The sequence below is a fragment of the Crocodylus siamensis genome, chromosome 9 (assembly GCF_052110815.1).
Source record: "Crocodylus siamensis isolate JL-2025a chromosome 9, ASM5211081v1, whole genome shotgun sequence".
In the NCBI taxonomy this organism is placed as follows: Eukaryota; Metazoa; Chordata; order Crocodylia; family Crocodylidae; genus Crocodylus; species Crocodylus siamensis.
The window spans coordinates 25,732,234-25,759,616 of record NC_143403.1 but is presented as its reverse complement, the minus strand read 5'-3'; the positions used below and the strand labels follow the sequence as shown (position 1 = coordinate 25,759,616).

The 27,383-nt window shown below is 42.1% G+C and overlaps 1 protein-coding gene across 4 annotated transcripts in view; it reads right to left on the bottom strand.

Annotated features, from left to right (window-relative positions):
• Positions 1-27,383, bottom strand: part of NKD1 (NKD inhibitor of Wnt signaling pathway 1) — a 168,628-nt gene that overhangs the window by 24,287 nt on the left and 116,958 nt on the right. For all 4 annotated transcript variants that reach the window (XM_090062209.1, XM_090062206.1, XM_090062208.1 and 1 more), the window contains one exon: positions 2,139-2,245. In XM_090062209.1, the coding sequence (XP_089918335.1) occupies positions 2,139-2,245 (107 nt within the window). The remainder of the gene's footprint in view (positions 1-2,138; positions 2,246-27,383) is intronic.

Genomic DNA, 27,383 nt, shown 5'->3' with positions numbered 1-27,383 from the left:
ACCCATGAAACCTGCCCCTGACACAGATACTTGATACACCATATCAATTTTGGCAACCCTTTGACATCATCACGCCACTAAAGTCACTGAACTTGAACCTGATTTGGAATTGGTAGGTAAGAAAAATAACCTAGGTAACATTGCCCAATCCTTATTTCAACTGTTTCATCTAGGAAGAATGTGATTAGAAGAAAGCCTGCAAGAATCAATTAAAAACCAACCAAAAAAAAAATCCTAACCAACAAAAGGTGCACTTATTCCTACTCTTATCACCTAGTTACAAGCCACTTGTTTTCTCAAGATCTGTACAATCAGTCATCCAGAGTCACAACAAGGCAAACACAAAAGTTACAGTGCAATTAAAATAAAAGCCACTGTACTCAAGTAAAATAAACAGCTCCAAATAGCTTCAGCATGATAGAGCTCAAAATACCTGGTTAATCTGCTGACTTGAAACCAATTCCCTACAGCAGTTAACGGTACCCCCATCCCCTGCTGAGTTCAAAGGCAGTCTTCTCTTAGTTGTAACAAGCCCTTCTGAAAGCTGCCAAGTGCCCCACACTCTACTGTGGAAACACAGTTTCATATTACACAAACATCCCCAGCACCTTTAGAAGCCAAATCACATCCACCTCAGATTTAGACTTCTTGTCTCAACACTTGCGTTTCTGATTCTTTTCTACCTGGTCATAAAATAAAAGCATTTATCATTCTCTCAGCCCCTAACTTACATGGTTAGAAAGCTTTGATTTGGAGAACAAGGAGAAAAAAAAAATCAATACTTGGTTTCTTGCCGCATATTAATAGTTCCCTGTCCCACATTGCCTAACATAAGATCTTTATGTGAGGATGTGCACTACTCAGTTAATAACATGGCAGTCTTCCCTGCATTAGTCATGGAGCCTGGTACCAAGTGCTAACCTTTATGGCATGCCAAGAACTACTTGGGAACAAACACAGTCTTTGCCAGTATGGTACAGTTCCAGCCTAGCTGGCATCAGCCACGTTGACAGGTGTCCTCCAACTTTTCAAGCATCAAGGCATTGTTAATTGTAATTTATCATGCTTTTCATGTGTGCAAAATCACATGTATTAATCAAGGTAGAACTGAAAATTTGCCTAAAGTGTTATTCCCCTGAAAAAAGAGGGAAAGAAGCCATCCATCAATGTGAATAAGCACACAGAAACACCAGAATGTTTGTGGAAAAGCTTGCTCCATTGAATCGTCCTTAAAACAGCAAAAAGTAATTTGCACAAGAGTGCTGAACCTTCTGTAGAGAGGCAGATGAATGTTTTAGTTACAAGGTGGCTAGATAGTTTTTCAAATAATAATCGATGAATGCAAAGCTCATTAATGTGACAGACTGACAGCACTGAAAGGCAGAAGTTTGCCATGTCTGCTGTAGCACAAAAAGATGAAATGCATGCTGTTCTCCCAGTACCAGTGTACCTCCCTATTCGCCAAGACAGACAACCCTCTAGCCGGATGACAGCATGTTTCAGTGCTCATATTTATTAAATCTCTCTCTTTATAAGCAAAACCTGCCAGCTAGGCACAATGTCTGGCAGTTTTATGATGTTTTTAAGTCTAGAAGGAAGTAGGCCATCAGACTCATTCCCTGAAGGATCCTTTTCCTCCCGCCATCTAATCAGATGAACTGCCAGTACAGTAGGGTCAAGGTTATTTCACTCTGGAAACACAAACATGAAAGACTGATGGCTAAGGCATCTTTCACAAACATCTTTTACATCAGCCAGATTTAGCTGAATATGATAGTCCATGAAAGCCAATAAAAGAATTTCATAACATAGTGGGTGGCACAAGAAATACATCAAAAGTACAGAACTAAGAGATAACAGCTCTCCCTTACTGTGCACTTTGGATCCTCCTGAGAGGTCACCATCATTTGGCTTTATTTGACCTCAGGAACAAAACTTGCTAACCATCTTTTAAGAAACAATGCACTGACAGTAGGAAATACAGACGATAAGCCAAATCCTGCTCTCTGAGACATATGCATATCCATTGTTTATAATGGGAGCTGCATAAATGTTCCAGAGGGCACCATTTGTCCACAGACTAGTTATCTGACTTAAATGTATCTGTAAACTGCAACCCTGGAAAACAAGGAACTTACTTCAAATTTTAGTTGCTTCTTGGAACTTGTACGTGTGTCATTTTCTTTTTCTGCTTTCTTTTCATCTCCACTGCAAACTCCATCTGTCTTCTCTGGAGGTAAAGCCACTGCAAAAATAATATATTAAAAAAGTTTAGAAGGAACTGCTGAAGTCATCTAACAGCACATCAAGTCAGATCCCTTGGTTAGAAAAGTTTCATTGTATTTAGGATGAAGTTTGATTTTGGCAAATTTTTATGATAAAGATGTTATTAAATTCAATTTGCTTTTGAATCCAATACATACTTACGTGCATTTTGATGGACACTTTACTAGCAATTCTTCTCTCAAGTACACTTTAATAGAATTTACATTAAATTCATATAGCATTTTGACAGTGCAAACTGACTCAAAACATTACTGTAAATTTGTTGTATATTTTTGTCTGTCTTTTTGCAAAACAGTACAGAACCACAACTTTCAAAAACAGAATTCACTAGAAGAAAATAAGATAACTAAAGCTGAAATAATGGTTATCTTCTATGCCAACCTCCTTCTTCAAAAACTCATACAACACTTTCTTAAATTCCTCCTAAGACAACACTTTCTACGCTGGTTAGAGCCATGTGTTGATTTATATTTTCAAAAAAGTTTGACCAACTTTTTGAGGTACACAAATATAAAGGAGACTTTTCCAAGATGTTCAGACTGAACTATTTGCACAACCATAACTTAAAAACACTTGTGAAAAGCTTAAACACTAGCATGTTTCAGAGTCCTGTTTATGGAAGGTAAGACTATACCAAAGCCCAATTACTTCTCTTTCAAGTCTGAGGCATCTACTGGGCACGTCTACATGTTCATTAATGTGCAGTAGTTACTGTGCATTTAATTTAGTACTTGTATAATCAAGTACTAAATAAACATGCAGTAACCAGAGTTACTGTACAATAGTGCCAGCAAACACCTTTTCTTAATGATCCTACTGAGCAGTAGCTTAATAATATTGGATAGTAGCATATTAGCATCGTCCATGAGTGTTTTAACTTTTGCAAATTCAGGGTCACATCTTCAGCAACAGCGTTCAATTTTCCCATGAAATTTTCCATTGGCAGATAGTCTTGCCTGATATTTTATGCCTACAATTAACTGCAGGTGCAAATACTAGATATCTAAATTCTTATCTACACATGCATATATTGTCAAGAGGCCTAGGTAAGAATATGTCCTTTAATGTTAGCACTGTTTCACTTATACATGGACATCTGCTTTAACCAATCCATTTAACCTACTTCCATTTAAGAACCTTTTTCTTAAGAATGCCTAGATTAGAAATATCATCATTAAGTATCTGCTTAGCAAAAGGCATGTTTGTTGTAAAGCAGAAAATGACCTCCCTCAATTTAGAATGTGTCATTTAAAGCTGGGCTGTTAAAACAGCTATGTAGCTAGCACTGAAGAGACACAGCGCTACAGGGGTGCCATACAAATTACCCCAAGAAAACAAAGGTATCAGTAAAGCAACTTAATCACATTCTTTGCTTTGCCCTGGACATTTTACTTAACAAAAAAAACAGGAAAATTGATTTTCAAAACCTTTTCTTAACATATTTAAAGTTCAGAATTCCAAAAGCTAAGGTTTCTATCACAATAAAAACTCAGCCACATTGCCCATAAGTACCACTTTAGTCTGGATTTCTCTGATAAATATATGCATTATTGTAGTACTGCTTTCATTTTTAAACCTTTAGTTTACCGTAAAATGTATCGGCTGTACAGTAAAAACAAGTTAGCAATGAGGTAGAAACCTTAACCTTTGGAATTTCCTGGCTTACACATTTGATTTTGGAGTTTCAATGTTGTATTAATGTCAGCTTTATAAGACGCACACATGCAGAATTTACTATGCACCTACTCTCATACACACACACTATACTTAAATTATCACAAAGATTAATGCTCTACAAATGTCTAAGATAGAGATGTAGTCATGATAACCAAGCAAATTAAGGCTGTTAAAGAAGAAAGGTTCACTTCAAGAAAAGCCTTGAAGAGAATGTTTTATTCTTGAAAACATCAAGGTCATGAGGTCTACAAGATTGGACAGTAAACTGAGACACAAGAGATGTATTGAGTTTTTAGCTCTGCCACTGATTGTGTGTGACCTTACTCAGGTCTTGTCACTTCTCTGTGTCTGCCTTGGTCCATATTTGTAATGTAAGGGCAGGGGTTTTCTGTTTACAGTGCCTAAATAAGGGAGCAAGGTGGAAAACAACAATCTACAAAAAAATAATCCAGACCTGTGTTCTTCTAAGTAAAGGACATAAACCTAGAGACTATATTCTTTATTGTGATTTTCTTACAATGTACTACATTGGAAAGCTAGGCAATTCAAAGCTAAGGTACCACTTAAAAGGAATTTTAAAAATTGAAGATATGCATTTTAAGTCATTGAACAAACCTACATTTAACCCCTGTCACATCACCGGAAGAACACCCATACATGGGAAAGTAATATGGATCTCAGTAACACGCAGGACTATGCTATCAGTACCTGAATTATGGATATCCTTAGCCCTATGATGCCTGACTGAAATAGCCCTATTTCATGTAGTGAGTAGTTCCACTTACGTTAACGCAACTATCTGCGGAAGTAATTGCTCACCCATGGGAATAATGCATGCACCGTATGGTGACATATTTTAACTAAACTGTGTCTGTGTAAAATCCCGTGTATCTTGGCTTTAGAACCAGGGACAGACCCTGGGAAACATGTACTTTAGCATTCCATACATTAAGTACTATAGCAGGATGGATAAATTAGTGAAATATCTTTGGGACTCACCTTTCCCCAACCAAAGGAAAAGGACTGCATCTTTTGACATTACTCTTGAAAAACAAGAAGAGGGGAAATATCCACAAAGAGAATGTTTCTGTCCCCAAAACTCCTCCTGTAGGTTTTCTGACAAGAGTGAAGAGTCCTATAGGTTACCTCTATTCTCTTGACTCTGGTACTATGTTCTTTTGCTTCATGAATAAAAGTTCTGCACATGTGTGAAGAATATTAGAACTCCATTTCTCTGGGTGGATCAGAGAGGAGAACAGAGCCAATGCCACAGAGTTACTTTCTGATTTCAAGAGCTACACTTCCAGCATTATGCTTAATAACTTTTCTGGATGTATAGTATGTATGTTCAGATAGGAAGTTTTCACTTAAATGTATAATTTATGTAATGGGGAAAAGATCTGTTCTGACAAATTAGATTCCTCAAAATTAAAAGAGTTCAGCTATCAGGGATGGAGGGAGCAAAACTTGCAATACATTCCTTGAGAGACTTAGTAAGTCAAAATATATTCCCTTCGACCTTTGCTGACCCTTGTGCCAGATTGCTCACTTGATTTGCTGCTCAAAGGAATTATCTTTTGAAATCAATTATTCAATTCTGAGCTCTGACAGAATAGGGAAACCAAATGATCTTATCCCAATGTAATGTTTCATTCAAGAAAAAACAGAAAAAGGTCTAAATGAAAGGACTTTAAATAATATAATATACATGGTTTGGATGCATGCATATATGGATTTTCTCTATATAAATGTATACAAACACACGTGTATAGACAATGAACTATTTTATAACCTATTCTGGAATATTTGTTTCTACTGTATTGTCTGAAACCAGATCCTTAACTATGTGCTTTGCTTTTTATTTCTGTACTTACTCTTGAATGATGATATGCTTTGGTGTCTGTTGCTCAGTTTCATGAAGGAGGCACACATGTTGCATTTATTTATAAATAAAATGTGAATGTCTGCTGGGGACAGTTAAAATTGGCAGCCTTGTCAACAGAGATCTGCCAGAGAGCAGCATGCCAAAGTTCAGTTATATTCACAATGTGAACTTCCTCTCAGTCTTGCCAATGATATTAAACTGGACCAGACTAGATCTCTATCATGAAGGAGGGTGGAAAATTAATAGACTCATGTTTTCAGTGTTTATGCCATCAGAAATAGGGCTACATACATTATATCATCTGTGCTAAAATATTCACTTGCTTCCCTACTCAGTTAACAGGGCCCTCACAAAAGGAACACACTGCGTACACACGCGTATGGAAACCTACCCTTGTTATGAAAATCCACAACTGAAAAAATGTATTTTTATTACTTCTCATGGGAATAACCATATGCTGTCAAACACAATGTTCCCTAACAGAATGCTGCATTTGTTGAAATACTGCATATGTTTCCTTATAATGTTCTCTTTTCTTGTTCATTATTAATGGGTTTGTATCCACTGCTATAACCTTAAGACACTATAAAAATATATCTGGATAACATTTGAGATTGGAAAGACAATAAAGGAAAAATATTAACTTGGAAAAATTGTGAAATACCATTCTTTCATGAAAGACAAACTAACTGGCTTAAGTGTACTTGCAGATGTTTTTCTCCATGGACCGTTAATTACTACCACCTGATTGCTCATAACTGAGACAGAGAGAGCTAGTAACAGTTTAAAGATACTCATCTATTGACACCAAGACTGTGTTCAAACTTTTACTCCTTTTTAAGAACAGAAATAGATAACGATACCAACAGTTCTTTACGGCTAGGTACAGACATTTAAAAAGCCCAAGGTGGAATTGAACTAAATTATGAAGTTTTCTGTAAGCAGAATAATTTAGATCAGTAGCAAACAGAACACACTTTCGCCCTTTGCGTGGGGGAGGGAAGGCAACCTTAGACCAGATTCTGCCATTATAAACCGGTCTGTGTGTGCCAAACTTCTGTTCTCTTATAAATCGGTTCCCAGTCACTCATACCTAGGGACCTACGGAACTCAAGGCCAGCCAATTTCGCAGAGAAAATATGGGCCCAGCAGCCATTTTCATGGGCAGAGCATGACAGCACCCCCATCTCTGATTGGCCAAGGGGCCTTGGTGGCCCCACCCAGCACTGCTGATTGGCTGCAAGAGCTATCTGTCATGTGGCCCTACCCCTTGCCACTGACTGGACAGCCCTTGCAGCTAATCAGCTGGGGTGGGGCAGCAGCCGTCTTGGGCTGCCTGTTGTGTGAGCACTCCCCCTCCCTATGGTGAGGACTGCTGAGAAGCCAGCATTTTATTTTCAGTAAGTTATTTTCTTTTCTTTTTTGTGACTTTCATGAGCAATGCCGGATTTCACAAAATCTATTAAATCGCAATTTCAGAAGGTCCCTAGTTATACCTGTTAAAAGAGTAATTTCTGCAACCTGGCCTATGGGTCTCCTCAAAAATACAAAAGTTATAAAAATAATGAATAATGGATGTAATAGTCAGTAGAGGATATTGTGCTTCAAATACACAATAGTTTTATTGATATAACCAAAACGTCACTCAACCACCTCCATTACAGCTTTGAATAGAAAATTAATTAGAACTGCATTCAACTTGACATGTGAGTGCTCAAACTTTTAACAACCCAAGTGGCTGGCACTTTTGACTTCTCTGAATGCTGGAAACTGTTAGGGAAGAGGAACATGGAACACATCCATCTGGAGAGACCCTGCATAAGACTCTTCACCTTAATATTTGTTCTCTGCCACGCTGAGACACAGGATACTAGACTCTGGTTAGTATGGCTTTTCTTACGTTCTTAGGCTCTCAAATCTTCACCCGCACGCATCCCCATTCAGTGTAACAGATGATCTTCCTCAATGTAGTCAAGGATACTGTTTCATTCTGATCTGAGACTTTCCACTGGAGAAGGAATTTCAGCCTCATCATAGCCAGCTAGACAGATATATGTCCTACTACTGTTCAGTTCTAAGGTAGAGTTAGCCAGTGAAGATGTACACAGTGTGCATTTGTACACATGCCTGTGCTGCAGCACCGGGCACTTTTAAAGGCACATAGTACTATGGAGCATGCATTTGTATAAACAGCAAAATGCACGTCAGCACTGAGAAAATGGCGGCAGTGTGCTTTTTAACTAAAACACATCGAAGGTTAATCGAGTCTGCTCCAACAGGCTGGATCTTTGGCATGTCGGAGCAGACAAATGTATGTGTATAAATGCCCAGTAGTTCTGAAACATCAGGATTTCAGAACTGATGTTCTAGCCTAGCTTAAACCCTTCTTGGGAAGATAAGAGTTTACAAAGTATTTTACAGAATAGGGGTCAGAAACCCCTAGCACACGTGCCAGAGCATGGCATGTGAAGCCATTTTGCTTGGAACACCACAGCTGGCTATGGCTATGGGCACATCCCTCATACCAGCCCTGGAGCCCAGATTACTTGCAGCAGGTGGCAGGGAGGCTGCAAGCAGCCTGGGCTCCATGGCAGGCAGCAAGCGCCTGCCCAGAGCCTGAGCTGCTTGAAGCAGGCAGCTGCAAGCAGCTGTACCAGGGTCCAGAGCCCCCAGCCCAGCTCGTTGCTGCTGGTGGCTGCAATGCTCATTGCTGCTGGTGGCTGCTGGTACCTTGGGGCATATGGCAGGAAAGAGGCCACGGCTGTGCTGCCATAACAAAGATTGGGCCCCCCGTGACTTCCCTATACATCTACCCCTGACATACCAACATCTTCCCAAAAGGAGATTGTGGGGGTTTTTGGCACTCAGCCAAAAAATGTTGCTGAGCCCTGTTATAGAACACGGTAGCTGACTTCTCAAAGCAGGGTGTTATGACTCCACAACAGACATTACCACCAATTACTAGTTTTTGTTGAGGTCACTAGTATCTAAGTTTTGGAGTACGATCTATCAATGCAGAGCTCCATCCTTTGACTACTCTAACTTGTATCATTACCAGATACAGGGAGCCGGTGGAGTTCTCTGTATACAGGAGAACGTTGGTAACACCGAAACAGAGAACTCAGAAAGAGAGACCAGGGAATTCTCAGAGACACTCAGGCAGAACTTGGGAGGCAGTAAAACATATAGTTGTACTAGACAAAGAGATGAGGACAAGAGGACTTCAGCAAAAGGAGGAGCTACAACCAAATACTAAAATATACTATTGGAATAGTGGCGCTAAGCACAAGGCGGTTAAAGTCCAGCTCAAATCAAAAGCAAAACTCTCATTGAGGATTTCACCCTGGATTTGTCAACCTAGGAAACACAGAGAAGAATTCACAGTGAAAACCTGCAGGCCAAAGGGATGGACAAGATAAATAAATAAATAGCATATATCAAGTATCTAATTTCTGAGTATTCTCTAGTTTTGTTAGCTATCTTCTGCATTTCAATGCAAGTTTGACACATACAGTTAACACTTACATCACTGCATAATATCAATCAAGGCAACAACCTAGTTTGAAAATTCAAATTAAGAAACTCTTTAATCAGGCAATTATCTTTAAATTCAAATTTCATTTGTAAATTGTCCATGAAGACGTGAATAAAAAATTATTGTTCCCCATCCAACTAAAAACAAGGATGAAATAATTTTTTTTCAGGGATTTGATTTTGCTACTCTGAAGTTCTTCATCTACACCTATGGATGAGCATAGAAGGAGCAGAACCAGCATCCACACAACATTCCTGTTCCAATACTATGAGAAAAAGTACATAGGAAAACAAGTTTGTCCTAGGTAGGCCCCAAAACTGTAAGTTCATCTCTGTCTGGTTGAAAGCTGAAGCTGATAAATTAGACACACCTTTCAAAATAACAAGGATCCAAATGCCATCCCTCATGCTTGCTGGAGAAATTAATCCTTGAGGGAAATTAATTGTCCCTCTTAAATACAGTGGGAAAGGCAAAAAGCAATTTAGCAAGTGCTACAACAGTGGCACTTCACATTCATATAGGCTGAATGGTTCAGAAACTTAACTTGTGAGTAGGGTGAGAAGTGATTTCATGCTATTTCATTGTATCCTGGCTAGGAGAACAAATTGCAATGTTCAATTACCAGCACTAGAATGAAAAAAGGTGCATGTTATCATACAACCTAACAGTTAATTTTTTATTAATAGTGCTTGATAGATTGAATCATTTGGATAAGCTTGAAATGATGTAGCGTTAAGGATGAATAAATACAAAAAATACCCAAGAGCCGTTACAAATGTATTTTAATCTTTCAACCATATGTAACTCAAGACTTTCTGACACTGCTACAATGGAGTGCATGGGAATGTCATCAGGGATGTATTTCCAAAGAGAAATTATTTTTGTAAATAAATATCAAATGCATGTTTCTGTGCAACACCAATTATTTGACAGCTGTTAACCTGTCCTGTCAGCTCCAACAGTTAGATATGGATCCATACACACACACACACACACACGGTTACAGATTTATAGGACACACTTCTTTTCAAAATAAGAGAAATTTTAGGAATTCTTTATAAGAAAAGCATTTGCAATCTACTTGCTGCTTGAGATCTCGCCTCTCAAACATGAATTAGGCACCCAATCTGAATGCCTCTCACATGCTCCACTTACACTGCTGCGTCTTACCAGACATTTGCTGCAGTTACCAGATTATAGTTTCTGTTTCCAATTAGTTCCTCTAACTGGCTACATTTCATCAACAGCACTGCCAGATTAAATGCTTTACTTGACCATCTTCACCCAATACACTTTGATGTTCAGTTTTCAAGCTGCAGAATACCTTTTGGATGAAGATCAGACAGCATTAAACAGAATTACTAATTAATTAAGCAAAGTTAAATTTTAAACACTGTTTGTTGTGTTAGCCAAAAGCCTGAACAGAACTGTCTTTTTTTTTAAACTCATTGGAGATCAAAGAAGATTATTTTTCACCCCTCCCTATCTTTAAAAAAAATCTTCACAAGCTTTGGTTAGACTAGTTCAGGATGATACCTGTAGTAGCAAAATTTGTGTTTGATCAGTGGGCATATCAAAAGCCACATTGGCAATCTTTTATAACAAGCTATATCAATTTAATCTCAGGAAGTACTGCTTATGTGAAAACTGTCACTTTCCCACAGACCATATACCATCATCTAATAGCATTATGTGTCCCAGGAGCTCCAAATGGGATAATGAAGTGCTGAATTCTAGTGCTGGAAGCTGACATGTCAGCACATATAGTAATAACTTGAAATTCAAAAAAGAAAACAACAGGAACCAAACCTCTTGGATTTACTGTCTCTTCCCAAAACTTATACATACTTATTTTGTTGGGTAACCATATGTTAAAAATCCATTTGTACTATCCCGTATAAAAAGTTGTATGCGTGTGCACACAGTATTTGCAGTCTTCAATTTTCTTGATGTCTTTGGATTTTATCACCAGGAGTCATGAGAAAAAAAAAAATTCAGAGCCTATTAAACCTTTTATTTAAATGAAGACCGAGTAGGTCATGTCATTAATAATGCAGATGTTGATATCAATTTGTACCCATATAACTTAGATGTTCAATAAAAAGACATAATTTCCAGCACCTGTGCTATGATAAGAGGCATTGGAAGATGTCTGAACTATGGAACATTATCAACTAATCATCAAAATTACTTTCCATAAAGGAAAAAACATTGCTCTGACTCATACACAGCTATTCATTTAAAGAACATGATGCTATAAGACCAAGCTTGTACTGTTATTTCAGTTATGGATGGACAAATCTCTCGAATTAACACTCACTTGCTGGCTTAGAATACTATCATCCTTCATCCACCTATACATAACTCCAACTTACATTAATGGTGAGAAGTGATTTTTTTTATCCACTGCCCATCATAAAGCTAACAAAAAAGAATATACTGACATTTATCTACTACGGGATAAAAATCAGTGACTAAATTGATCGATCAGTAACAAAATGCAGCCACCTCTGGGTGGTAGAGCTTCCTATTGGCTAGGCAATCTAGGTGTTCCATGACCTAAGAACCATTAGTAGCTACAAACTCCTTCAGGATTGTATCCTAGGTTACCCAATTTAGATTTTTAATAGTGTGATCTCTTGAAAACTGAGCCATATTCACCATTTGCCAGTGAAATGTCAGCTGCAAGGCTCTCTGCAGTAAGAGCATTTGCCATAAAGGCAGCAATGAAGCTAGGAACAGAGCACTAGGACAGCTAGAGTCTCTCTCAGTAACTTCCTCACACAGTTTTAGAGCAGGGACTGAAAGTGGCCTTCCCTTTGGCATAGTCTGGTTGTCTTTTTCATGATTATCCTTCCTTTGCTGCTACATGTATGCAACAGAACTGTTCTTATAAAGTCACCTTTACGAAAAAAGTCCCAGACCAACCGGGTTTTCACTTCATGCATACAAATCCTTAAAGAGTTCAACTCCCCCTGGAATAAATCCTTAAACAAGTATTTCATGGCTGTACTGAACCACCTTGCCTGTTCCCACATCCCTGTACATCCCAAACACAGCACAGATTGCCATGCACAGCAAAAAAATGAGGTTTCTCCAGAGCCCTATGAAAATTCCTAGGGTAGCAGCTCTTTTCCTTCTGGATATTTTGCTTTACAACTACTATTCCTTCTTTTTATGTTATCCTTTAAAAAGTTTAAAAAAACCCTTTCACTACAATGTTGGGTCCTTTGTATTGCATCCTTCCTTGGTTAGGAGTCAAATTGCTGGGTCTGATTTATACAGCAAGAAAAGCTGATTACTGGATTTCTTTTTTCAAGCTGGGGGCTGGGAGTTTCCATCTTACCAGAACAGCTGGACTCCAGGCTTTTTTCAGAGTAGAAATGTTGCTTCAGGTTCATTTCTACAACTCCATAGTGCTGCATTTATTATTTGTTTTTACTCATAGACTAGTTGTGGTTACACAGAAAAAAAAAATAACCTCCTCCAAACAAATGACATTTTATCTTTTTTCTATTTCTCCACAGGAGAATAAGGTTGACTGCTACTTGTGCTTTGAGGTTTGGATATGATTGAGATGAAACATCTGTTAAGAAAAAGGTGGAGGGGGAAAAAGTTTTTTTTCTGCTAAAAATATCGTGTCTTTTTTTCTTCACCAAACTTAAAACATGTGATGAAATTCAACTTTTAAAATATAACCCTGGAGCTACTTGAAACTATAAAAGTCTCCTCAGTATCTGAGGCAAGTCAGAATTTCCACTGTTCAAGCTGGGCTTTTATGAAGAGCAGACTTTAGAAAAAGCTATAATCTGTCTAGGTAACAAAGGGCACTTGTTCTGCCTGTTGAGGTAAAACTTTGGGTTTCTGTAGCTACTGCAGCAGTAGTGGAGTTGAAGCATACAAAAGCACCCTGACTGATATATACTTTGAATTTGGGACAGCAAGCCTGGAAAAGCAATATGCTTGCAATCGCCTGTATGTCTCCATGTACATTCTTGTGCATCTGTTAGCTTCAGCAAGAGGGTGGGATGTTGTGTCTAAAATATCCAGCCCTAAGGTCTTCTGGAATGTGACTGGCTTTACAACTTGAAGAAAAGATGGTTTCCAAATAGTAATCACAGCTAGATAGTTTTTACTTTGGAATCTATGATGCAAAAGCAGAAACTGTTTAATGTGGCCGCAAACTATGGTCTTGCATGCAATGCCATCATCAGTGATGTGAAATCTCTTGAGGTAAGGGGAAGAGCTTGCAGGGAAATGCACGTGGCAGCTAGACAAAAGCCTTCTGAAGTACCCAGAATTCATAAATCTGACCAGCCCAAACAGACCATCAAACATTTGTTGCCTGGCTGAGGCAGATCTTTGGATCAAGGTCAAACACAACTGAATTGGTAATCTAAGAGATAAGTGACACCCTTTTGCAGCAACAGTTGATAAGGGCAACAGTAGCAAAATTTCCCCCAGGGACATTTTTCCTCCTACATGTGCTCAGAAAACACTCCTTAGAACAGCAGCAGCCACTTAGGGAGCATCATAGCACCAGATACCTTTATATAACTGCTAACAGGTGTTGACTGGAGTTGCTTGAGACAGAAGCTGTGGCTTAAAAGACATGGTCCTTACTCCAGGCTTTAAAAAGAAATCTGAAAACTGCTTTAAAGGAGGGAAAGACCAAAGGCCAAAACCCCCTTTTGCAGTTACAGTGGCATAAATCTGGAATAACTCTACAAACACCAGGTTAAGAATACAATCTGGCCCCAAGTCTCTGGCGGGAAATGAGGTCCAATTTCACGTGGATAAAAAAGGCTGACACATGAGAGGCACAGGAGAATGGCATGTTTACTCATTTTTCAAAAACATGCTTACTAAAAACTCTTCAAACTGTGGTCAAGGCTATGAGAAAAATAACTAGTAATAATCGCTCCTGGGAAATTAAAAGTAGAAAAGGATCTTTGTTCTTCAAGAAGAAGAAACGAAACTGCTGGTATTCATCATATTTCCAAGGAGATTGTTTTCAAACCCTTAACTGGCTGTTTCCCTTATTGTGTTCTTTGTTCTTTGTGGTGGTTGTCCCAGGGCAAAGTTCAATTGCATTCTTCTCCTGCTGCACATATATAGGAATGTAGCTATATCTTTGGACTGCACATATAGGATCAACTGTTTCTCCCAGCCCCGTGTCTGCACCACGGAGGAGAGCACCTCCATAAAAACATGTTTTGCCCACTTGATCTTACTCCAAGCCTACAACATCTTGTGGCCACTCTCCTAAGCACCCTCAAGGCTGACAGTGTAAAATGACTGCTAGACACACTATGGCATCGGGCATAGCTTGGGCCAAAAAGACTAGAGACATTCAAAAAGTCAGAGCCTGAATTGATTCAATCTTTTCAGGTTAGTCTAAAGAAGAAATGCAGGCACGTGCCTGCAGTGGCTCGGGCTAGAAGCCAGGGGGTGCTAGAGCAGCCCTCCCTTCCCTTCCAAGGTGCTGAGCTGAGGAGGAGCCTGGCCAGGCCCCACCAGGGTGCTCTGATTAGGGAGGGGTGTAAACCCAACCTGCCTACACTGTCCTAGGCTTTTCCCTGGTCACTGCTCAAGGGGCAGGAGTGTTGCCAGACCCCAGACCCTGGCTAGCACTCTGAGGCAAAGGTGGGATGTACAGTGCATATATCTGTTGATGATACTGAGCTTTTTAATCTCCCTCTCCCTGCTTCTTCATAAAATGCTTCTTCCAAGAAAGGAATGGAAGAACATTACCAGCTGACCTGTTGATTAGTTCCAAAAAGCCCCAAGCAGACACTGTTCTGTCTACCTGTCCCAGGGAAATTGGACACACACACATAACCCTCTCTCTCAGTATCAGATTTCATAGACATTAGGTCTGGAAGGGACTTTGCAAGATCAAAGGGCAGGAAGTCAGCTGGGGTCAGATCACCCCAGCAAGATAATCATCCAAACGCTTCTTGAACATGTCTAGAGTAAGTGCTTGCGCCACTTCTGGGAGGAGTCTATTCCAGACTCTGGAGATTCAAATGGTAAAGAAGTTTTTCCTTATATCCAGTCTAAATTGGTCTTCCAGCAGCTTGTGACCATTTGACCTTGTCTTCCCTTAGGGTGCCTTGGGGAACAGATGTTCTCCCAGTTCTTGATGCATACCCCTTGTGTACTTATAGGCTGCCACCAAGTTCCCTCCTGAGCCTACTGCTTCTCCAAGCTGAAGAGTCCCATGCCTCTCAGCCTCTCCTCATAACGCCTGTTGTCTTGACCTCTGGTCAGGCATGTGGCTTTCCTCTGGACTCTCTCAAGCTTCTCCATGTCCTTTTTAGAGTGTGGGGCCCAGAACTGGATGCAGTACTCCAGCTGCGGCCTCACCAAGGCCAAGTAAAGAGGAGGATGACATCTTGGCTCTTGCTTGAGATGCATCGGTAGATGCAAGCCAGAGTTTTATTTGCTTTGCTGGCTGCAGCATTGCATTGGTGTCTCATATTCATTTTGTGGTCAGTCATGACCCCAAGTCTCTTTCGGTCATGGTGCTGGTGCTGGCCTATAAGTGTGATGTGGGTTCTTTCTCCTGAGATGGAGCACCTCGCATTTCTCTATGTTGAATATCATCAGGTTTTGATTCACCCACCTTGCAAGTCTGTTCAGATCGGCCTGAATCCCCAGCCTACCCTCTAGAGTGATCACACTTCCACATAATTTGGTGTTGTCTGCAAACTTAGCCCGTTCACTTCTGACACCCAAATCCAGATTGTTTATGAATATATTAAAGAGTACCGGTCCAAGAACTGAATCCTGGGGGATGCCACTGGTCACCATGTGCCATGTTGACTCAGTTCCATTGACAATCATTCTCCGAGTATGACCACAGAGCCAGTTCCCTAGCCATTGGATGGTTAGGTTGTTAAGTCAAAGGCTTTTTTGAAATCCAAGTAAATGACATCACCCTCTCCTCCCTTATCCAGGTGATGCATCACCCAGTCATCAAAAGAAATGAGATTGGTCAGGCATGACCTATCCATAACAAAGTTGTGTTGGCTATCTCTCAGCATGATGCCTTCCATTAGCCTGTTGTTGATGGATTCTTTAATAATTTTTTCCAACATCTTTCCAGTGATTGAGGTCAAACTGATTGGCCTGTAATTCTCTGGGTCTTCCTTCCTTCCCTTCTCCCTTCTTGAAGATAAGCAACACATTGGCTGTCTTCCAATCTTCAGGAACCTGTCCTGAGTGCCATGTCTTCACAGATATCCTTGCCATCAGCCATGCTATGATGTCAGACAACTCTTTTAGCACTCTTGGGTGCATTGTGTTTGGGCCTGCTGACTTGTGGATGTCCAGGCAATCATGGTATTCCCTCACAAGGTCTTTGCCAATTGTAGGTGTACAGTCACCCTTAGCTTGGTAATTCTGTCATGTTAGGCAGGGCGATCCCCTTGGGCTAGTGGAAAACTGATGCAAAGTAATCATTGAAGAGATTAGTTTTTTCCTGGGTGTCAAATGTCAGCTGCCCCATTTGGTTCAGCAGGGGTCCAATGTTGCCCTTACTTTTCTTTCAACTTCCCACACATCTGAAGAAGGACTTTTTATTGTCCTTGATTTCTTTATCCAGTTTGAGCTCGGTTTCAGCCTTGGCTTTTCTGGTCTGCTCCCTACAGGCGCAGGCAAGTGATACATAATCCTCCTTAGAGGTATTTCCCATCTTCCAATCCTTATGAGCTTCTTTTAAGATTAAGGAAGTCCATGAGTTCCCTATTGAGGCAAGGGGGTCTCTCAGCCCTTTTACTACCTTTTCTATACGTTGGAATGGACTTCCCTTGTGCATTTAGGATTGCATCCTTAAGGAGTGACCACTCATCATGGACTCCCCTTCCTATCAGATCGTGATCTCTCAGGGCCTTGACAACCAACCTCCTGAGCTTGTGAAAGTCAGCTTTCCTAAAGTCAAGGATTTCCCTGATTTGCCAGCTTTGCAATGGATAGAGAAAGTGATCAACTTGCGATCACAGTCACCAAGCTGTCCTTCAATCCTCAGGTTGCTCACTAGATCATCCTCTGGCCAGGACGAGATCCAGCAGTGTTTCACCTTTCAGCTCGTAGACTTCCTGTGTCAAAGACAAGAGCATTGGACCTTGAGGCACGGCCCAAATCAGGGTCTTGGTGGGTCCTTAGTAGGGTCACAAAGAGCCCGCACATACATACACACTTATGTGTGTGACTCACGTCCTTAAGGAGCACAGACGTTTCATAAACCAGTTTATGAGCTGCCTGGGACCTTGAGTACTTACACAGGCAGCTGGCCCCATGCTGAAGTTCATGCTGCTCCAGCTTCACCCTACACAAAATAGAAATCACTTTTTGCAAGCCAGGACATCCTGCAATGGCACCTCCAAATTGCAATGCAGCTATACCCTTTTCTAATGGTCCAACCTGGTTTTGTAACCCATTGGGAACTGAGAACTGAATCATACTGGGCTGTTAAACAGCTATAAGCAGAGCAGATATTTTGTCCACATTTACTCAGGTCTGAGAGGTCAGGTAGTTTAAGTTAATATTGTTATTGTTACTTGATCCCTTTTTATGACATTGCAGCATGAGAATGAGCTTGGCTATGATGACAGGACAGCCAGAAACACTTCCAACCCTGAAGAGAAGGAAAACGTGGATAACCACTACTTCTACCAAGATGCTAATGCATATGAAATAGTATCTTAAAGGTTTCCACATTTCAAATCATATACAGGGGATCTGAACTTTGCTCATTCTCTCCTCTTTCACTACTTCAGTTTCACTGTAAAAGGTACACAAAAGTAAAGTCATGTTACTGACTGGCTGCTTTGATCAAAAAGTCAGAGAGAAAATTGGAGCTCTTCCTAGTTTTGCAAAAAGCTTTGTCTGTAACGCCTTTAAACACTTCTCACCAGCACAGCCCAATGGACAAAATTGTAGACTGGTATTTAGGAAGCCTGAGTTCTGTTTCCAGCTCAGCTACTGTGTGCTTAGGCAAGTCATTTAGCTCCTTTGTGCGTGAATTTCTCTATAATGGGAATAATATTTACCCAGCTTTGAAAAGCAATTTGAGACTTAGAGATGAAAAGCAATAAATAACCATTTTGTAGCACATATAATCTCTCTCACCTAATGCAATAGGTTAATAACCTAACGCAAAAGTTTAGCACTCATACTAAAGGGAAAAAAAACATTTTCCAAAAACTGTTTTATAAATGCTGGTACTTGTAAGAAATGATCATTTTCTGCCACAATAACTGAAGTCCTGTGAACAGCAGACAAGCGCAGCACATTATGCTCCCTACTATGGCATGTTTCAATGTTGACTAGGAAGGATCACCATTAGGGCAGCAGAAGAGCTCACTTTTCAAGCCCATTATGTCAGGGGCTTCTCTGTAGTAACTGTCAACATGGGTGGCAGTTGCTATAGACTGCAAAGGTGCATTTGGAAATGCCTACAGACCACTAACTTATTTCATACAAGCTACAGATGATCATTGGATGGCAATAGCTTTTCATCACTACTAGCTTGGCTGCAGTTGAAACAGCAACCCTAGAAGTAAAAGGCTTCTGATCCAAATACCAACCCTCTTAACTGGAACAGTTAATGTTAAGAAACACTTGTACGTTTTTTTGAAAGTGCCTTATGCCATAACATTTTCCTCCCACTCATGGCAAACAGCCTACCTGTTTCTTATAATTTCCTGGATCTTTGTACGACCACAGGAAAACTTCTGCTAATCCTACCAGTCTCATGTTCTTTGGTGACTTTTATTCTATCTGCCAATCTAAGCAGTTTTCACTTGGCGCTTTCCTCTGCTCCTTTTTTCTGTGTTCACTGGTGCCCTTTCCAATTTGCAATAACCAGCTTATCAGCTTCCAGTTTGGGTGGGGACCCGTTGTTTTGGCAGACAACGGTAGCTGTAATGAGTGGGTCAGCCTGTAGCAGAAGATGCACTCTACAGACAGCTTCTTTTATAGGGGAATTTAAAAAAAAGAGAAGAATTATCTCATGTTATCCAGACATTTTGCAGTTATAAAAGAAATGCTCACCTGTTGGAGGAGTCTATAAGTGCAGTCTCACTGCAAGTGAAAAACTGCTAAATGCAGCAATTATTAACAAATCATAAAAATGTGGAGTTCACACATTACACACCAAACTGCTGATAATACGTAGAGCTTGGTTTATGACATCAGCGAGGAACAGTTATTTAGGCTGTGAATTGTGTGGGCAAAAGACTTTTCCTTCAATATCTATAAGCACTATACCAGAGGTGGGCAAAATGCTGCCCGCCAGTCCATTCTATACAGCCCACAGGGCCCCTAAAAAATTTAGAAAATAAATATTTATCTGCCCCTGGCTGCCTGTTATGCGGCCCTTGATTACTTGCCAAAACTTGGTAAGCAGCCCTCTGCCCAAAATAACCGCCCACCCCTGCGCTATACCCATCAGTGGCAGTTTGAAGATTAAACAGCTGTGCATGTCCGCACAACATATGCTTTGTTGAATGAGCCTTTCCATAATACATACAAGCTACATATTCCCTACCTCCATAGTGCATGTAGCTGATGCCTAGAAAATTAGGTATGAAAATTATCACTTCTTTCATGTCCATATCGTAATGACACTAAATGAGACAATGGAATTAGGTTAAAGAACCAGCCTGTTGTTATGGGTTTATACAAAGCCTGGTGTAAAGTTCCAAGGCACCCCAAATAAAAAGCAATGACTTAAGCAATGTCTGGTTTTAAAAAATAATCATATGCACATTACATTCCTTGTTTCCATCTTACATATTTTAAAAGTTGTCTCGAGATTACCACAGAAAGCAGGTGCACTTAAAATATTTGTGCAAGTTTCAGAAGTAAAGGATTGAGTTACTTTCCAGGAACTGGAGTTTGAGAGGTGTTTTGTGTGTATGTTTTTAACCGTGGCTGAACATGCATCTCATGCTCTTGATCTGGGAGACTTGTTTGGCTGCACTAGTGCTAAGTACTGCTCCTCTTGCCTTGCTGCAAGAGTATGAAGGTGTAGAGCATATCCGCTAGCCTGTTTCCTCTCAACCATGGAATCCCAGGGTGCCAGATACCCAGGAAGTTGACTATGGAATGTGCACATAGCCAATGCATCTTGAAGAGCTCCAGGTACCATAAGATAAGCAACTTCTCTTTTTTCCTTCGAGTGACAGCCCAGACAGACATGCCATAGTTGCCAAACCAGGAAATAGTCCATATGAAAATGGCACCTCAGAAGTTAAGGACTAGTGACTGAAATCCAACAACTACTTTGCTGAACACAGCATCCCTATCTGTAGGCTTTGAAAAATGTATGGTATTTTGTTAATATGTAAATAGAGATGGTCACTCTAGAGATGTCCAGGATTGATACTTGTTCAGCAATGCTGCCAGTATTGCTTGAAATCAGAAGGAATATGCTATAATTCTCATGGACTAAGAAGTGAGCCAAATGATTTTGTCCTGTGTATGTGAAAGGTTAAGTCACATCTCACATTCAGGGTATACCAGGTTTCCTCTGTCCTGAGTGCATAAGGTTGGGGAAAAAGAAATTTGGGGTTTAGAGGCAACTCTGTGGCTCTCTTCAGCAGCAAGCTGGGGTATATTTCTGAAAGATACCTTCTCCAGATGGAAATCTATACATGGATCTACCATTCACACCTTCTTGCTTAGAACTTTCTTGCTTGTGATTCTTTCTTGCTTGTTGTGATTCTTATGATCTACTCAGCACTGGCCAGGCCTCACCTGAAGCACTGTGCCCAGTTTTGGGTTCCACACTTCAAGAAGGATGTGGACAGTTTGGAAAGAGTCCAGCACAGGGCAACAAAAATGATCAGGGGACTGGGAGACCAGACTTATGAGGAAAGGCTGAAAGAACTAAGTCTATTTAGCCTGGAGAAGAGAAAACCAAGGGTGGATTTGATAACATGATTATAGAGAGAATGGACAAGGGCTTTTCTCCGTGGCTTTAGGGGACTGGATTAGAAGCAATGGACTCAAGCTACAACAGGATAAATTTAAGCTGGAAATTAGGAGGAGCTTTCTGACTATGAGAGTAGTCAAGCATTGGAATAAACTACCTGGACGTTGTGCAATCTCCATCCTTGAAAAGCAGGTTAGAAAGACATTTGGCTCAGATGGTTTAATCTGGAATGATCCTACTCCGGGCAGGGGGCCGATGAGGTTTCTTCTAGCCCTACAAGCCCTACACCAGCCCTAGTGCTCCTACAATATTCACTAAGAAATGTAATAGACAACATTGGCTCAAAACAGTAGTTCCCTGAGAGCTGCAAGAACTGGATGGCCATCTGTGCTCTAGGAGACTATACTTGAGTGGTCTCAGTTGTGATAAGGAGGCTGATGAAAGTAAGCTCACCGGTGATGCTGAGGGAAGAATGGTCAGGAAGCTCAGTGCCAAACACTGCAGGCCCCAGCATCAGACTGGGGGTCTCCCAAAGGGTCTGGATGAGGTTATGTTGAGGATGAACACATTGAGGATCAATGTTGAGGCTATCTGCCAATGCAACTGAGCTGGAGATTGCAGGAACTGCACCCCAGAAGGAGACAGAGGCCTTTTACAGAACCATAAGCATCAGCTTGTTAAGCCCAATACTTTGCTAACAGGTTAACAAAATCCTGGGGCACTCAAGCTGCCTCAGGTACTACTTTATTGAGAGCCAAAGCAGATGTTGAGATCTCCTCACAGAGAAGTATTTAATAGTGGACCTACCTCTCAAACTCTGCATGCCCTATAAGCTATCAAACTATACCTCCTCTTCTGATTTGAACACAGATGAAGACCTGTAGGCTAAGAAGCCCAACCAAGCATCTTTGGGCACTTTAGGAGACATGCCAAAGGGAACTCAGTGTTCATGAATCTGATACAGACCTAATCAATTTGCTCAGGAGATCTATCTGTAGCCCTCTTCCGTGTCTTTTTGGGGAAGAACTTCTTAGTCTTCAGGAGGTAAAGGACTAGCAGGCAGAGCATTTTCCTGAGATGTGGAATTCTTTCTGGCAGCAGAAACCCTTGGAGTATCCAACCTTCCCTGGAATAGTTCAGTTTTATGATGGACAATACTTTAATCCAAGGAACTTCAAGGACACAATTCTGGATCCAAAAAACTTATATATTTTATTAGAAAATAACAGATTGCTAGTGGGCACCAGGGAAAAAACTGACCTATCTAAAATTAAAGGAATAAAGTATTTGATCAAGAAGTTACCCCTTGAGCCAAGAGACAGCTGAGACAAATTGTGACACAATGTCTTCTGGTCCTTGATACTTTCAGTGCAAGATGAGGAGCATCACGGGTACTGATGGTCAAGAGTCTTTGAGCTAGTACATCAGGAGTATGTGCTGTCCCCAGTAAGCTCTGCTTATAAACAGAGTTAGAGTTAGAGTACAAGGCAGTCGAGGGGAAAGAGACTTAACGGTGGGAGTCTACTACAGACCTCCCAACCAGGGAGAAGAGCTTGACCAGGAATTCTTGGGTCAGCTCACAGAAGGTAGTGAAGGCTAAGGATGAGTCATGGGGGACCTGAACTTCCCGGACATCTGCTGGGAAGAGCAGTCAGCCAGGTCTGAACGCTCACGTAGGTTCTTGGACAGAGTACAGGACCTCCATCTAACCTAGGAGGTGCACAGCCCCACCAGGGGAGATGCCTCATTAGACCTAGTGCTGGCCACAGGTGATGACCTGGTGAGGGGGCTGCGGGTGCTTGATCACCTGGGCGACAGCGATCATCGCCTGCTGGAATTCACCATCCAGCGCAAGGTGGCACAGGCATGTAGTAAGGCAGTGGCCCTAGATTTTAGGAGGGCAAACTTCAATGAGCTAAGGAGGACAATTGGAGGAGCGCTGAGGTCCCAGAGGGGAGGGGAGCCAGGTGTCCAAGGAGAGTGGTCGTTCCTTAAGGAGACGATCCTCCAAGCCCGAAGGAAGGTAATCCCAACAAGGATCAAAGGGAGCAGGAGAGCATACAAGCCTCCATGGCTCACCAAAAGCATCCGGGAATGTCTCCTTGCTAAAAAGGAGGCTTACACCCAATGGAAAGAAGGGGTCATCACCAGGGAGGACTATTCTGCAGTTGCTCGAGGGATGTAGGGGGTTAGTTAGGAAGACCAAGGCAGAGATGGAACTGGGACTAGCTTCCCAGATAAGAAGTCCTTTTTTAAATACACAGGGGGTAAAAAGAAGGTCCCGGGTAATGCGGGACCCTTGCAGGACGCGTTGGGAAATTTGGTCGTCACACCAGACGGCAAAGCTAACGTGTTTAATGATTTCTTTGCCTCCGTCTTCCTAAGTAGGGACCAGAACAGCCACCTCCCTGCTGGGCCCCCCTCAGGCCCCGGGGAGGCACACCACAGGTTAGCGAGGATTTAGTTAGGGAGCTTCTGGAGGGGTTGCACATATTCAAGTCAGCCGGTCCGGATGATCTCCACCCTAGAATTCTAAAGGAACTGGCCGAGGTCATTGCAAGTCTCCTGGCACAGCTGTACGAGAACTCGTGGTGCTCTGGTGAGGTACCGGAGGACTGGAAGAGGGCCAACATGGTTCCCATCTTCAAAAAAGGCAGGAAGGAGGACCCGGGAAACTATAGGCTGGTTAGTCTTACCTCGATCCTAGGCAAGCCGTTTATGAAAATTATGCTGGCACACATCCAGGAGGGGCCAGCGGGGGATTTCATGCTTAGGGGCAACCAACATGGGTTCATCAGTGGCAGGTCCTGTCAGACCAACCTGGTGGCCTTTTACGATCAGATCACCAGATCATTAGACGCAGGGGTAGCAGTGGACATAGTCTTCCTGGACTTCCGGAAGGCTTTTGACACTGCCTCTCACCCCGTTCTCATTAAGAAACTGGGGGGCTGTGGTGTAGACACCCACACAATCAAATGGGTTGCCAACTGGCTGGAGAGCCGCACCCAGAGGGTGGGAGTGGATGGGTCCTTCTCAACCTGCAAGGACGTGGGCAGTGGGGTTCCACAGGGCTCGGTCCTCAGGCCCGCACTGTTCAACATCTTCATCAGTGATTTGGACAAGGGGGTAAAAAGCTCCCTGTTCAAATCTGCTGATGACACTAAGATGTGGGGGGATGTGGGCATGCTAGAAGGGAGGAATAGACTGCAATCGGACCTAGACAGGTTACAAGGGTGGGCGGATGAGAATAGGATGGGTTTCAACACAGACAAGTGCGAAGTGATGCACCTGGGGAGGAACAAACGGTACCATACCTACAAGGTTAGGGAACTCCCCTCTTGTCAGCATGGAGGTGGAAAAGGATCTTGGGGTCATCATTGACTCCAAGATGAACATGGGCCGGCAGTGTGGAGAGGCAATTAGGAAGGCCAACTGCACCTTGTCATGCATCCACAGATGCATCTCAACCAGGTCCAAAGAGGTGATCCTCCCCCTCTATGCGGCACTGGTCAGGCCACAGTTGGAGTACTGTGTCCAGTTCTGGGTGCCACACTTCAAGAGGGATGTCGACAGCATGGAGAGGGTCCAGAGGAGGGCCACTCGTATGATCAGGGGACAACAGGGCAGGCCCTATGAGGACAGGCTACAGGACCTGAACCTGTTCAGCCTCCAAAAGAGAAGGCTGAGGGGGGATCTTGTGGCCTGTAATAAACTAGTCAGGGGGGATCAGCAGGCATTGGGGAAGTCACTGTTCCCCCGAGCACCGCCAGGAGTGACCAGGAATAATGGTCACAAGCTGGCAGAGGGTAGGTTTAGGTCAGATATCAGGAGGCGCTACTTCACGGTCAGGGTGGCTGGGGTCTGGAACCAGCTTCCAAGAGAAGTGGTGCAGGCTCCTACCCTGGGGGTTTTTAAGAGGAGGTTAGATGAACATCTTGCTGGGGTCGTTTGACCCCAGTATTCTTTCCTGCCATGGCAGGGGGTCGGACTAGATGATCTGCTCAGGTCCCTTCCAACCCTAGAAACTATGAAACAATCAGGACAAGTTTCCATTCCATTTAAATTCTCTATACCAGGAGTTTTCAACTTTTTTGGGTAAGTGTACCCCGGTGGCCAGACAGAGCAGTGTACCCCCGACAACCAGATGCAGAGCAGGGGGATGGCATCACATGACGGCCGGATGCTGAGCAGGCGGGGGGCTGGGCAGCTGCCGTGTGAGACTTTCCCACACCCCCCGTGTCCAGCCGGGTGGGCAGCACTCTGTCCCCACCTGTGCATACCCCCTTGGGCCTTCTCAAGTATCCCTGGGGGTATGTGCACCCCTGGTTGACAACTACTCTATACATCAAATAGGGAGTAATTGTGGAATGAAATCTGCCATTTTGTCTGTGGTATGGAGTATATTCTGTAGTCCTTGCTTCTGACAGAGAATGAACAAAAAAACCAGAGTATGGTAACATTAGATATGATAAGTGACACAGCTCTACTAGCCTCAGCTGATTTAAGGGATCCATTGACCATATAAGAAAAAACCCCAAATTTTCAACTTACAGTGCTTTACAGAGCGGCAATATCAAAGGCAGGTCCTGGATATAATAGACAATACCGGTCAAATTGCTTCTTTCTGCCTGGCACTCAGTAAACAGAGTAGCCACTATTGAGTTCTAACCTCTTGTCATGCAGCAACACTGAGTCAACAATCCACTCTCATGGCTTAATGCTTTTGATGTTTACTTTGTTCTTTCTATAGTTCAAAAGAAAGCACTAATGCACCAGTCCTCTTACCAAATACAATCTTAATCCCAGAATCCTGAGCCTTTTGCTGTTGGCCAGTTAAATCTGTTAAGACGAAAGGATTTGATCAAGCTTTACATAACAACACAGAAGTTAAATCCAGCTTCTTTCTGGACTGCTAAGAGAGTTCTTTTTATCTTTGCTGCTCAGACGGCTTTGAAAAAAAAGGTAATGAACTTGGCTATGTAAAACAAAATAAGGAATTCAATTATTTCTCTTATTGCCACTTTGTCTTTTTAGTGAGACTCTTCTGAAGAACTAAGATTTATTCTCCAATCAAAGCTCTGTGTGAACGGTATGAATCTCCCTTAACCTAAAAGGACTGTTATCACCTGCTGTGCTTTTACTACAAATCCAAGAAATGCTGAGTTTTTCATTAGGAATTTTCTTGATTAAAAAAAAGTGCAAGCTAACATATGTGCTGTAGGTCAGAGCAAAACCATGAACGTTTGTGATGAACTATATAGCCACCTGAAAAGGAACAGATCAGGGGTTTTCAACCTTTTTTAATAAGTGTACCCCCGGAGGCTGGATGTGGGAGGGAAGGGGACCAAACGCAGAGAGGCAGTGTGGGGTGGTGAATGGTGGCAGCAGCTACTGCCGTGTGCAAGCTTCCCAATCCCCTTCCCCTGCATTTGACCGGCCAAGCGTCACCTGTGCAGCCCACAGAGGGATGCCGCTGCCCTCGCCCTGCTCCAGCCCTGCTCCTGGGAGGCAGCAGCATGGTATAGTGGGTGGCAGTGCTCCGTCCCCACCCACACATGCCAACATACCCCTTAGGGACTTCCCAAGTACCCCCAGGGGTACACATACTGCCAGCTGACAACCCCTCGACTGGATGAATGAATATACAGCACCATAAAACAGATTGGCCACCACTGGACTGACACACCCATTTATGGATTTATCTCAGCCACAGTAGGTATTGAGAGAGGGAAAACGGTTTACTGGTTAACTGCCTGTCAGATACTTGGGAGATCCTGCCTTGCCACAGACTTGTGTAACCTTACTCAAATCACTTAGCTCTTCTGTGCCTTAAATCCCCACCTGTGAAGGAGACTCAGCACCTCTCTCCCATACCCAAGGATAAATACTTCAAAGCTTACAGGATAGCATGGGGTGTGGCAGGGGGCACACAAAATTGTTTTGGTGGAAAACAGTTAAAAACTGTTTTGTTTTGGTGGAAAACTGTGTAGAAACCAGTTAAAAGTGGCTGGCAGTTTACATCCATACTACACAAGTTCTCAGCTATGTGGAACCAT